We start from the raw sequence: 13380 nt of genomic DNA on the forward strand, positions 1-13380 counted from the left end.
CAAGCCTGGCCATCGGCGACACTCGCTGTATTTTTCAGGCTCCAGCTGTCTGCTCTGGAAAGTGTGACCCACGGAGGACAGGAAGGAGCCACACGGTGAACTAAGCACGGCAGCGAATCGGTGCTTCTTAAAAACTTTTTTCAAGGCCAAGCAAACCCAAGGCACAGCTACATCCCGCAAAGAACTTAATAACCGGTACCGGTACCTTGGAAGCAGGATGCGCAAGTAAACGAGCCTCTTTCATAATCTCGCAGGCACGTGTTCGTGGTTTTAGTTAATAATATTTTTTTAATACATAAAAGAACAGAGGCATCACCCGTGTGCCCGCCCGCAGGGCAGCCGAGAGCGCAAGGCTTGGCGGCGGGACCTACGACAAGTGACCCAGCGTGCCCAGTCGGGTCCGCTCTGCAGCGGTGCCGGCGATCCCGAAGCCCGAGGGGGCTCCCCATCCGGGCGTGCACCGCCTGAGCCTAGCCCCAGGCACCACTTGCCCAGGGCGAAGCCCTGGGGCCGGCGGCCTTAGCCCAGGAGCCCGTTAGGTTCGCGGGCTTTGGAACTCGAACGGGCGAGCGGCTCAGCACCTCCCCTCGCCCGCCGCCCGCGGTTCCCGGCCGGAGCCAGCCCTCACCACCGAGAGGAGCGCCTAGAGTCAACGGGCCCGCCGCTCCGCTCCTCCCAGCCTCCTCTATCCCGGAAGTTGACGCCGCGCTCCCGGTCGCGTGCTGCTTGCTTGCGGTGTCGCCTTAGAGATCTGCACGGGCTGGGCTTGCGAAAGGGTCAACATGCCTGTGAGTTGTTTACTTTCGGGCTTCGCGTTTGTGTCTGCCATCTCTGTAGGCCGAGGGGCCCCAGGGGCGGGCTAGCTCGATGGCTCCGCGGGCTCCCGGGGCTCCCTGCCGAACGCGGCTCGGCGGCTCGGATCCCGCGGCTCTTTCGCGCGTGGCGGACTTGTTGGGACTTGCCCGGCGGCGCGGCAAGTCGGGCCCTGCCTGGGCGTGGAGCTGGAAGGACCCGGCGCCGCCCTGGGTGCAGTCTGGAGTCGACGGCTGGGAGGGGACAGCTCCCCGGGTACCTTAGTCAGCCCTCCTGGGTTTCGGTGAGAACCCGCGAGGCTGTGACCGTTGAAGTCGTCTTGCGCACCTTTTGCTTCGTGGGTCTTGCCCCCTGTGCCTTCTCTCGGAAGCGATTTCCTACTTGTTTCCTTTTTGAAAACTGTCTTCGCAGTTGCCTTACAAATTAACGATCAAGGACCGTCTCGCGTCGGCCACTTAAAAGAGTTCTTATCAGATGTTGAACCCTGGGGGCAGAAATCTCCTCGGTGTTGGCATTCGCCGGGTCTACCTCAGCGACTTCTACTCTCAGCGGGTCCAGGGTCCGATCACGTTCTTACTTAGCACCACAGTTTGATTTTCACTGGCGACTGTTATTAGTTAAGAAGAACGGAGCTAACCTTACCACATGTTTCCTGATCGTTCCCCTTAACCGGAACTTGGAGAACACAAGCATTATAAAAAGTGTTGATGAAAGTTAACAGGCTTTAAAATAAGTAACATCTAAAGTGCTGTCTCTGCTGAATATGACTGTTATTCCTATTTTTGCATGTATATTTCACATATGATTAAATCGGCCAGAGTTGTGGTGTCATTCTAGTAGTAATAATATGCTTTTTTATTCAGTTGGCTAGAGATTTACTGCATCCTTCCTTAGAAGAGGAAAAGAAAAAACATAAAAAGAAACGGCTTGTTCAAAGTCCAAATTCTTATTTTATGGATGTAAAATGTCCAGGTAAAATTTCAAACTTTAACTCCTTTCCTAAGGAAAATTTCTGTAAGGATTACTTACAGAATTTCTGTAAGGGTTGCTCATAGTGTGTTGTGTATGTTTCGATATTAGGACCTGAAGTGGGATTACAGAATTGGAATGTCATAAGGGTTATTTCCATAATAAACCACTTTAGAAACATTTGGCTGGGGGGGGGGGGGGAGTGTGTGAACATGGGACTCCACAGGGGACATGACATTGGACTTATTAAGTCTTTAAGCTGTTCAGATGATAAGTTTTCTTTTTCACGATGCAATGAAAAATATATTGATTCTTCAGTGTAAAGCTGCGGGGTCCGGTATGGTGGCCATTAGCCATATGTGGCTACTGAGCACTTGAAATGTGGCTAGTCAAAATGGAAAAATTCTTTCTCATTCTTTTTTTCTTGAGGTATAATTGACATAAAACATTATATTAGTTTCTGGTGTGTGACCTCATGATTCCATATTTATATATATTGGGAAATGATCACCACAATAAGTCTAGTTAATATCTGTCACCATACATAGTTATAAATTTTTTCTTCTTGTGATAAGAACTTTTAAGATATACTCTCTTAGCAACTTTAAAATATTCAATATGGTATTATTAACTATAGTCACCATGCTGTATCTTTTTTTATGCTATATCTTTAAGTGTGAAATATACATCAGATTTTGAAGATGTAGCATTGAAAACAAAAAGGCTTTGATTATATGGTGAAATGGTAATATTTTGGAAATACTGAGTTCAATAGAATATATTATTAATTTCACCTTTAAAAAAAACTTGTTTTTAATGTGGCTACTAGAAAAGTTTGTTACATATGTGGCTTGCTACTGCACAGCACTGAAGTTCCTAATCTTTTACAGGCTCTTTACTAGAAATATGTTGAACAGGTACTGTGGTTTTTTCTGCTTTTCACTTTTAACACTTCCCTTTTTCAGGCTGCTACAAGATTACCACGGTTTTCAGCCATGCTCAGACAGTGGTGCTTTGTGTAGGTTGTTCAACAGTGTTGTGCCAGCCGACAGGAGGAAAGGCCAGACTCACAGAAGGTAAATCATTTGGCATTTTCTAAGCCAGTGATCAGATTTTATGATTTTAAAATCTCTCTTTACTAAAAATCAGTTTGAAAGAAATCTTAAATTCATAATTACCAAAATAATTTTTATCTTTTATTGCTCTTTTAGTAAAGAATGCCCTGTTCAATTAGATAAGTTTGTACTCTTGACCTTGTAAAGAACTGCTTTATCTATTATTTTTCTTAGTTTAGAGCACCTGATTCTGTTGTATTTAGTCAGTTTGCTTAACTTGGAATGTTAGACATAAATCAGAATGGAGCAAAAGAATAAATACATAAGATATCTAAAAACATAGGATTTAAAAGTTTCTCCTGTAAATATTTTGTTTCAGATGTACTTGGTACATATGATTTAAGATAGTTTTAATCACTGCTAGCTAAGCAACAGATAACTATAATGAAAATGTCAGAGGTTTGATTTCTCTGAGCAACTTATGATTAATATAGTCTAATTTTAATTCTTTCACTTTTGTGAAGAAAAAATAATACATATGTATATAATTTTCCATAGTAGTACTTAGAGATTTACAGTTCAGTAGTGATATTTGAAATTTGCTTGTGGTATTTTGAGGAGCTGTGAATTCCATGTTATTCTCATTGGAAGAGTTATAAGTGGATTGGCAATAAATCCAAGATCTATTTGGTGTGACTTTGTGAGATCTAAGTGAAATTAGCACAATATTTAAATGCAGTATTGCTCTTAAAAATGTACTTGCAAGATTGCCAAAACCTTTATATCATGCCATGATTTTAGAACTCTGTGTCCATGTGCTGACAGATGATTAAAAGGGTGCATCTGTACCAGAATTTTCCTAAAAGATCTGAAATGAACTCTAATCAGAATTATTTTCTTGAACTCCATTATAACATTTGAGAACAGGGAGTGACAGTCACATCAGAGTAAATTCAAATATAAAAGATATCTTTTGGCAAATTTATGGTATAAAAAAGTAAATAACCTATATATGAACGTTACTCTAGTATTTCTAAAACTTGAGCTTTTATGTAAAAAGTATTTTTTGTCATTAAAACTGTACCAAAGATAGAACAGACTTGTGTTTAATATGCTCTTGTGATTCCTTTGCAGGGTGTTCATTTAGAAGAAAGCAACACTAATGATCCACACAACTTCCTGAATTTGTTCTATCACAGAAAGCCTTATCAGTTCAGTAATTCCAGTTAATCTACCAAGATAATGTAATTATGTTTAATTTTGTAAGGTATACAACAGCGCTCTCCTATTTTGGTGTCAGTTTTTCAATAAAGTTTTGATTATGGGCAAACTACTTTTCTTTTTTTCAAGTATGTGTTAATGTACTATACATTTATATATCTGTGTATATGAATTTGGTTTAAACATTTTTAAAAGGGTATTCTGATTAGTTTGTGTCTCACTTCAGGAGTAGAAACTTTAAATATTTGATTTTCAGTCCTTTTCCAAATTTCTGTGAGGGGGCTAACTGATTACAAATGGAAAGAAGTTCATTATTTATTAATTCTAAATATAGTTTTGGTATTGTAACTATGGAAACATATTTATGGAAGTACATATTTAATGCAGTAACAATCACAGTGTAATGCCTTGGATTTATATGCCCATAACATACTGTATACTTTAGTACAGTAACTGCAGCTGGGGTCTGAGTTATAGAAAGCTCTTTTTGGGGCAGAAAATTTGAGAGGAGGAATCAGGAGTAGCATGATTTACCCGGGATGTTCTGGCAGGGGGCAGTAGATGGTATTGAATTCTCTGGTCCAGACAGGTGAGCACTCCTGACTGAAAAATGTGTTGAGTGGTTCTGTTATCTCATTCACTTTTATGGTTTATGAAGTGGCCCTCGGGAGTTAGGGGGTAGAGTGTATCTTTCCCTCTCTAGCACCTATATGACTGCTCGTTAGATTGGGAGGATAACTGCTTCTCTTTTACCTGTTACCTTTAAGGCAGGCACTGAAGACAGTCATTTCCCATCAAGAGATGTTCCTACATATATACACCCCCAATCCGAGAGACTGATCCTTTAACATACTGATTGGTATATCAGAGGAATGTTGCATGAGAACTGAAGAACTATGGAAAGTTTGGAGCGTATTTAATATATGGAGAAATAAATAACTCAGAGCTTCCCAAACTTTCTTGGTTTATGGCATCTTTAGTCTCAGTAATTTTTTCATGGAGTTCCCTGGCCAAAAGAAATACCTAACAGTTAAATTTATTAAGTAGTTAGGTTCTAGCAATTGTAGTAGCCATTTGAAAAAAAAGAACACATAAATTAAAAGCAAAGTGATAATTTTTACCTCATTCTTAAATTACCTACTAATGGAATGAGTGTGCCTTTTGGGCACTGCAGTTTCTCAAAATTGGGATCATGTTGGACACTGCCATCCTCATTTTTTTTCACATTGATTTTTGCATAGTACTAGCTTTTTATCACAGCAATGGCCCAAAACCCAGCTTCACAAAGATACATCATCAAAGGGAATGTGGTGCTATCTAATGTAACAATTACCTGGAACTAGAAGTTTGCATGGTATCCAAAAGATGTCAAGTACCAATGTTTCTCCCATGATGCTCCAAGCCACCTCAGCTTGCACAGTTTAGGAACCTTGGAAAAATCTGTGGTAAATAAGGAGCAAATTCCTGAAATTTTTCTTGGAAATAGTATTGGAAGAAAGTATTGTACTTTAAAGAACCTATCTAAGGATTAATTTAAAGAGATACTTGGCACTGGGAACTGAATGGTATATTAAGTTTTACTTCATTATTAATCTAAACATATTACTGGGTTTGAAAAATGCTCAGTAGAGAACACTCAGACTTTTCCAAACTTCAAGGTTTGCCACATACATTATTTACTGAATTTTTTTCTTTAATACTATTATTTACATTGTCTTCATTGAGCAGGCTCAGCAGCCATGGCTCACAGGCCCAGCCGCTCTGTGGCATGTGGGATCTTCCCGGACCGGGGCACGAACCCGTGTCCCCTGCATCGGCAGGCGGACTCTCAACCACTGCGCCACCAGGGAAGCCCTGTCTTCATTTTTTAATGTAAATGTATTTTTAAAGAAAACCTTATATCTCTTCCATAAATTAAAAAAAGGTTACATAAAGATAATTAAAAATAAAATGAAATTCTTGGCTTCTGACCTGGTCGGGTGACAAATGGTTTCTTATCTGGTTGCCCCTGTAAGTCACCTGATAAAGGTCAGTTTTTTTTGGTTTGAGATATAATGTAGATACCATAAAATTCAACACTTTACAATGTAAATTTCAGTGGTTTTTAGTATATTCACAATGTTGTACAACCACTACCACTATCTAATCCCAGACAATTTTCATCTCTCCAAAAAGAAACTCCATACTCATTAGCATTCACTCCCCATTTCTTCCTCCTCCCAGTTCCTGGCAACCACTAACAGACTTTCTATCTCCTTGGACTTGCCTACTCTGGACATTTTATATAAATGGGATCATACAATATGTGGCCTATTGTGTCTGGCTTCCTTCACTAGCGTAATGTATATCATGGCCATTCATGCATGTATCAGTACTTCATCCCCTCTTTGACTGAATAATATTCTGTTGTAAGAATATACATTTTGGACTTCCCTGGTAGCACAGTGGTTAAGAATCCACCTGCCAATGCAGGGGACACGGGTTCAAGCCCTGGTCTGGGAAGATCCCACGTGCTGCGGAGAAACTAAGCCCGTGCGCCACAACTACTGAGCCTGCGCTCTAGAGCCCGTGCACCTAGAGCCTGTGCTCTGCAACAAGAGAGGCCACTGCAAGGAGAAGCCTGCGCACCGCAACAAAGAGTAGCCTCCGCTAGCTGCCACTAGAGAAAGCCCACGCGCAGCAACGAAGACCCAACGCAGCCAAAAACAAACAAAAAAAACCTATTTAGAAAAAAAAAAAAAAGAATATAAATTTCGTTTATCTATTAATCAGTTGATGGACATTTGGGTTGTCTTCACTTTCTGGCTACTATAAATAATGCTGCTATGAACTTCCGTGTACACATTTTTGTGTAGACATGTTTTAAATTCTCTTGGGTATATACTTAGGAGTGGAATTGCTAGGTCATACAGTAACTCTGTATTTAGCTTGTTGAGGAACTGCCTGTTTTCCAAAGCAGCTGCACTATTTTACATTCCTACTAGCAATGCACAAGCATTCCAATTTCCTACATCCTTGCCAATACTTGCTATTGTCTATTTTTTTGATTATAGCCATCTTAGTGTGTGTGAAGAGTTATCTCATTAGGGTTTGATGTTTATTTCCCTGATGACTAATGATGTTGACCATATTTAAATGTGCTTATTGGCTATTTGTGTATCTTCTTTGGAGAAATGTCTATTCAGATCCTTTGCCCATTAACTGGGTTTCCTTTTTATTTTTGAGTTGTAAGAGTTCTTACGTATTTTAGATACAAATCCCTTATATATATGGTTTGCAAATATTTTCTTCCATTCTGTAGGTTGTCTTTTCACCTTTTGTCCTTAGAAACAACAAACATTTAAAATTTTTATGAAGTCTAATTTATCTAATTAGATATGGAAAACAGTATGGAGTTTCCTTAAAAAGCTAAAAATAGAGTTACCATTTGATCCAACAATCCCACTCCTGGGCATATATTGATATCTGGAGAAAACCATAATTCGAAAGGATACATGTACCCCAATATTCATAGCAGACCTATACCAGGTTGACTTGTTATTTTCTTACCTAGCAAATCCTCACCTTAGAAAAAAATTAGGGAGACTAGTCCTGTCCAATTTAGTTAAAAGCCTACATTTTAAATTATTCTTAGGGAAGCAGGTTTAGTTTCGATTATTCTACAGGAACAGAATACTGGAGCTGCCACTGCCTTCTGGACCCAGAGCTCAGGAGACGCCAGCTTCAGCCCTGGTCGATATTTTGTGTTTGTATTCTGAAGTCCATGAGTGTCTTTTTCATTTTTTCATTTCACATTTTATATATTATGTATATAAGAGAGGGGGTGTGTAAAAGCATGACTCTACTGTGCCATCTTTGTCTTTAATTTGCTTATTAATAACAAAAGTTGTGTTTTTTTCTTTATTTGTGGCCAGATTTACTAATTAAAATCCCAATACATGTTTTTTTTATTCATTTTATGTGACTTTTTTATTTTTGCTAAGCACTCCATCTATAAAATTGCATGCCACTAACTGTCCTTTTATTGGGTCTGTAAATTTTTAGAGATGCTTTTTTTATGGGAAGACAAGATAATTTTATAACAGGCTTTTGAGTCAGATATGTCTGGATTTGAAATGAGTTCTAATGGTTAATGCTTGTGTGACTTTGGGCAAAATAAGTACAATAATTTCTACTTAATCAGGTTGTTTTGAAGATAACATATATAAAGTGCTTAGCACCATGCCTGACACATAGTACTCTGTTAATAGTATTCTTTTAAATAAAAAAGGATCCTGTGTATTCAAAATCAAGCACTTTCAAGTTCTGTTTTTTTCTTCCAAATTATTTACCCACTTCATTACCACACTGGAGCATAGCTGTGTTAACTATTGCTGCAAAGGAAGTCACCCCAAATTTTAGTGGTTTAAAATAATGATGATATTCTTTTTCATGATTCTGTGGGTTGGTCTTACCTGGGCTCACTCATGCATGGAGGCTCAACTGGACTGGAAGGTCCAAGATGGCTTCAGTCACATGTCTGGTACTGGCTGTCAGCTGGGTTATCCAGTAAGGTAGTCTGGTTTCCTTACGTGGCCATCTTGGGGGCAGTGTTCTTGGAGGGTGAAGATGCAAGTTTGATGGCCTCTTGAAGCCTAAGGGCTGGAACTTGTGCAACATCATTTCCACCACGTTCCCTGGGTCAAAGCAAGTCACAAGGCCACCTCTGGTTCAAGGGAGCGGAGAAACAGACACCACCTCTGGTTGAGAAGAGAGGTAAAATCACACTGCAAAGGAGCATGCACAATGGAATGGGAGGAATTTGTGGCTATTAAAATTTTTACATGTTGGGAGAACTCCAATATTTATCAAGGTTATTCATTCTCTAACCCATGAACATGTCCACAATCAATTCTTAAAGAAATGCTGTATTCATTTCCCTATTCTGGATGAGCACAGAATATAAGTGGGAAATTTACATTAGAGGAAATCCAGATGGCCAATGAACATATGAAAATAGGTCTAACTTCACTAACAATAGGTAAATGCAAGTAAAAACAACCAGATACCATTTCCCATCCATTGCATAGTCAAAAATTGAAAGTCAGTGTTGTCATATAAACAACAGAATTAGGTTCAACCATATAAAATTGTTTATATTCATGCATTTTTGAGGTAGAAAAACTGCAGTTTCATATGGTCAAAGAAAAGGATGTTCCTTATAGCACTGCATATAATAGTAAAAAAAAAAAATCCATCAATAAGAAAATGGATAGTATAATGTGATAGTCATACAGTGTAATATTTCATAGCAGTTAAACTGAATTTATATTTACCAACTAGACCAGATCACAAAACAATGTTAAATTTAAAAGGAGAGTGTAGAAAACATCTATACTATGGTGCTATTTGTGTAAATGTAAATAATACAATTTAATACTATATCAGATATGAATATATATACTTGGCTGTGAAAGTATTAAATAAGGGACTGGAAGGATATACCCCAACTCCTGACAGCAGATTCCTGCAGGGCAAAAGGAGTGGGACTTTGGGTGGTGGTTCTAGGGGTCTTCAGCTTTATCTATCATGTTTTATCTATTAGTATTTTTTAAAATATTTATTTATTTGGTTGCACCGGGTCTTAGTCACAGCACGTGGGCTCCTTAGCTGTGGCATGCAAACTCTTAGTTGTGGCATGCATGCGGGATCAAGTTCCTGGACCAGGACACGGAGTCTTAACCACTGCACCACCAGGGAAGTCCCTAGTATTTTTTAAATGAAGAAAATTTGACTAAATGTTAACATTTTAAATTCTGGGTATTGGGATTATATGGGTATTTGCTATGTGAACCTTTTGTGCTTTCTAGTATTTTTTTTTCTTTTCACAAAATAAAAGATCAATTAGCTATTCTGGTATCCTCTAAGAAACAGAACTCAGACTATTTGAACCTGAATCAATAGAAAATAACAATATAATTCTTTAAGCCTATAGTTATGAAAATGTAGCTGTAAAATCCTAAAAGGTTACAAGGTGAGGTTATTATTCTATAAAAGTAATCTTTTTTCTTTATAAAATGCAACAATGAACTCTAACCCATCTATGTTTTTTCTATTAAAAATCACAAAGGCATATTTCCATAATCTCAGCTTTCAAATCTGGGGTAGAATTTTAAAATTTTGTATTCTGTGATAGGAAGGTAAAGCAAATCATTTGTTGTCAATAATCACCTTGACAAGTTGTAAATTTCAGAAAAAAAAAAAAGAACTAAAACACAAGAAATTTGTGTCAAGTTCTCTTGCGTTCTTTCCCCTAATATTAAGGATCAGCCACACCAGAATTACCACTTTGGAAGATGTAGAAATTTATCAATGCTCTTTCTAACAGTATTAAGTAAGAAAATAAGTTATCATAGCAAATAGGAATTCCATCTGAGGTCTGTGAACCCCTGATGTTTGTACATTGGTTCATTTTCTGAGAAGATTCCCAGCTCTTCTCCGAGCTTCAACAAGAATTCTAAAAGGTGAAAAACCAGTCTAAAGCAAGTACCCTGCTCATAATGCACATTCACTAACTTCACAGGGCTCTTCACACTTCGTGGCTCTTCCCGCACAGACAGTTCAGTCACACTGCACTTCTCCCGGACACCCAGACAATGCTCTTCCCACCTTTCCCAATGTAAATGTCACCTCCTTGGCAGCTCCAAGCAGTTCGCTCTGTGGTCTGTGCTAAGGTTCAAAGCTCACATTGATATCACATAATTAAACTAAAAAACATGTATCTGCCAATATCAGAAGTATTTTTTAAAATTGCCATTAATTTGATTTGCTTTTAGTCACAATATTTAATGTTTAAAATTTAGAATAACATTAAAGGAAGGCATTTTATATTTATCAAAGACAGCATGGATTGAAAAATTTGACAAATATGAATAGAAGACCTAAAGGTCAGGAGAAGCCAGAAAAAAATAAGGAGATGAAATGCATCTTTGTAGGGAGCTGCTTTCTCTTACTTTGACCCCTCAGAAATATCCATCTACTTACCTTCACAGATCAAAGTGGAGTGAAGAAACAGGCTGAGAGCTCAAAACTATAGAAAAGCCCTCTTTTATTAGACTGTATAAAAACTTTGATTTCTTTTTGAATTTTCCTGAATTCAGCCTCCAATATTCGTCATCTATGGCTGTTACACAGTATTTCCCAGTACCTCAACACTACAATAAGCCAACCATGGAGCCAGTCTCCAAGATAGTTCCCAATGAACCCTGTCTTCTGGTATTTAGCCTTTGTGTAGCCTTCTCCCACACTGAATCAGCGTGGGTCTGCGTGAATTTGGCATAGGTGATAGTGTATGACCTCCAAGGGTAGATTATGAAAGACATTGTAGCTTTTGCCTTGTTTCTCTCTTTAATCACTCAATCTGAGGGAAGCCATAGGACAGTCAAGCAGACCTATGGAGAAGTCCCTGAAGTGAGACATTGAGACCTGTTCCCAAAAGCCAGCAAGTAACAGAAGCCTCTTGCCTATAGCCACATGGGTTAACTATCTTGGAATGAGATCCTCTAACCTCAGTCAAGCCTTCAGGTGACTGAAACTCCTGCTGACATCTTGCCTGCAGCCACAGGAGAGACCCTGAGCTAGAACTATTCAGCTAAACTGCTCCCAGAACTTATGAAACAGAGAATTTGTGAGATGGGGTAGTTTGTTATGCAGCAATAGATAATTAATGCTCATAATGCTAAATAAAAGAAGCCAGACACAGAAGGCCACATATTATATGATTCTACTTACATGAAACATCCATAATAGGCAAATCCAAAGAGACAGAGAGTAGACTGGTGGTTGCCAGGGCCCGGGAGTAGACAGGAATGCAGAGCAAATGTTAATGGGTATAGGATTTCTTTTTTGGGTGAAGATGTTCTGGAATTGAATGGGTACACAATCTTGTGATTATACTAAAACCACTAAATTGTACAGTACATTTTAAAGGTTGAATTTTAAGGTATGTGAATTGTGAATTCTATGTGAAATTACCTATTTTTTTACATTACAGACTTTGATACCTGGAAGTGGAGTGCAGCTGTAACAAACACCTGAAACGTGGGGGTGAATTTGGAAGAGAACAGTAAACAGAAGTTGAAAGGACTTTGAAAAGAGTGTCAGTGAAAGCCTGAGGAACCCTGAAGAAACTGTTTAGACGTATGGTGGCCTTTGAGGAGGCTGCAGGCATGGACTTAAAGAAGAGTAAGGAAAAATGTTACTGGAAATTGGAGGAAAGAGGATTATTGTTCTCCAGTGGCAGAAAGTTTAGAAACACTGTTGCCTGCAAGACCACAGAAAGTAGAAAATATGCCTAATGAACTGGGTGAATCTAGCTGAGATTTCCAGACACAGTGTTGACTCTTGGCTTCTTGTTGCTTATGCTAAAAAGGAGAGAGAGAAGCTAAAGGAAGGACTACTAAACAAAAATGAATCAATAACTGATGGTTTGGAAAGTTCCCAGACTCCCCAGATGACAAAAGATGCTAAGATTAGGAAACAATTTCAAAGCAAAGATAAAATTTACGGTACTTCCAGGAAAAAAACAGTCTAAAGACAAAGTTGAGGGTATGACTATAAAACCCTTTACGACTGTGGAAAGAACCAAGATGGTGCCTCGAAAGCTATTTAAACAATAGGCCTTAATAGAAGCTTAACAGTGTTTTCTCCAATTGTCTCAGCAGAATTCTAAGTTAGAGAGGGGTATATTTTGAAGAGATTTTGGGGTATGGCTTTTTTTTATTAGCATGAACCTCAATGAGATTAGCAAGAACCTCAATGGGACTCACAAAGTTTTTAAAAATTATATTAGCAGGAAGACTGTTAACTTCGACTGAAAGGACAGTACAAAAGAGCCCTTTGGACCCTCAAATTTGTACAAACAGAAAGCAGGCTGAGAAAGCCACTCAGATGCAAACACATATTGCCTTTCATGAAAAAAACAGTAACTCAGAGGGCAGAACTAAGAGCTCTGAGAACACAGCCAGGAGCCAAGAATTATTCTCAAGCCTTGAGTACTAATCAAGCAGCTGCCAACCTGTGTCTGGTTGGATGTAGGGAACAAATAACATCTTCAGTTCACAGGTCTTAGGATCTGTGAGTGAATGAGCCATTTGGGAAGGATTTCCTCCAGGACCAGAGAAGTCTTTAGAAGACTACAACATCTTATCTGAAACCTCATTACAGACCCTGATGCCAGACCCACCCAGCCAATCTGCTCCCGAATTCCTGAGCCTCAGAAACCATGGGATAATAAATATGCGTTCTTTTAAGATGCAATAGGTAACTAATATACCATTTCTCA

The 13380-nt window shown here is 38.8% G+C and overlaps 1 protein-coding gene across 1 annotated transcript; it reads left to right on the forward strand.

The window, feature by feature from the left end:
- The first annotated feature begins 721 nt into the window (after positions 1-721).
- RPS27L (ribosomal protein S27 like) lies at positions 722-4164 on the forward strand. The gene is made up of 4 exons (XM_007458856.1): positions 722-788; positions 1677-1785; positions 2748-2858; positions 3972-4164. The coding sequence occupies exons 1-4, from the start codon at positions 783-785 to the stop codon at positions 3998-4000; spliced, it is 255 nt and encodes an 84-aa protein (XP_007458918.1). The 5' UTR covers positions 722-782; the 3' UTR covers positions 4001-4164.
- Positions 4165-13380: the final 9216 nt, after the last annotated feature.

The sequence above is a fragment of the Lipotes vexillifer genome, unplaced genomic scaffold (assembly GCF_000442215.2).
Source record: "Lipotes vexillifer unplaced genomic scaffold, Lipotes_vexillifer_v1.1 scaffold102, whole genome shotgun sequence".
Taxonomy (NCBI): domain Eukaryota; kingdom Metazoa; phylum Chordata; class Mammalia; order Artiodactyla; family Lipotidae; genus Lipotes; species Lipotes vexillifer.

Excerpts from the sequence above, each read along its gene's own strand:
- RPS27L (XM_007458856.1), top strand. Across the intron at positions 1,786-2,747 it reads TATGGATGTAAAATGTCCAG|GCTGCTACAAGATTACCACG; the intron begins GTAAAATTTCAA and ends TCCCTTTTTCAG. Across the intron at positions 2,859-3,971 it reads AAAGGCCAGACTCACAGAAG|GGTGTTCATTTAGAAGAAAG; the intron begins GTAAATCATTTG and ends ATTCCTTTGCAG.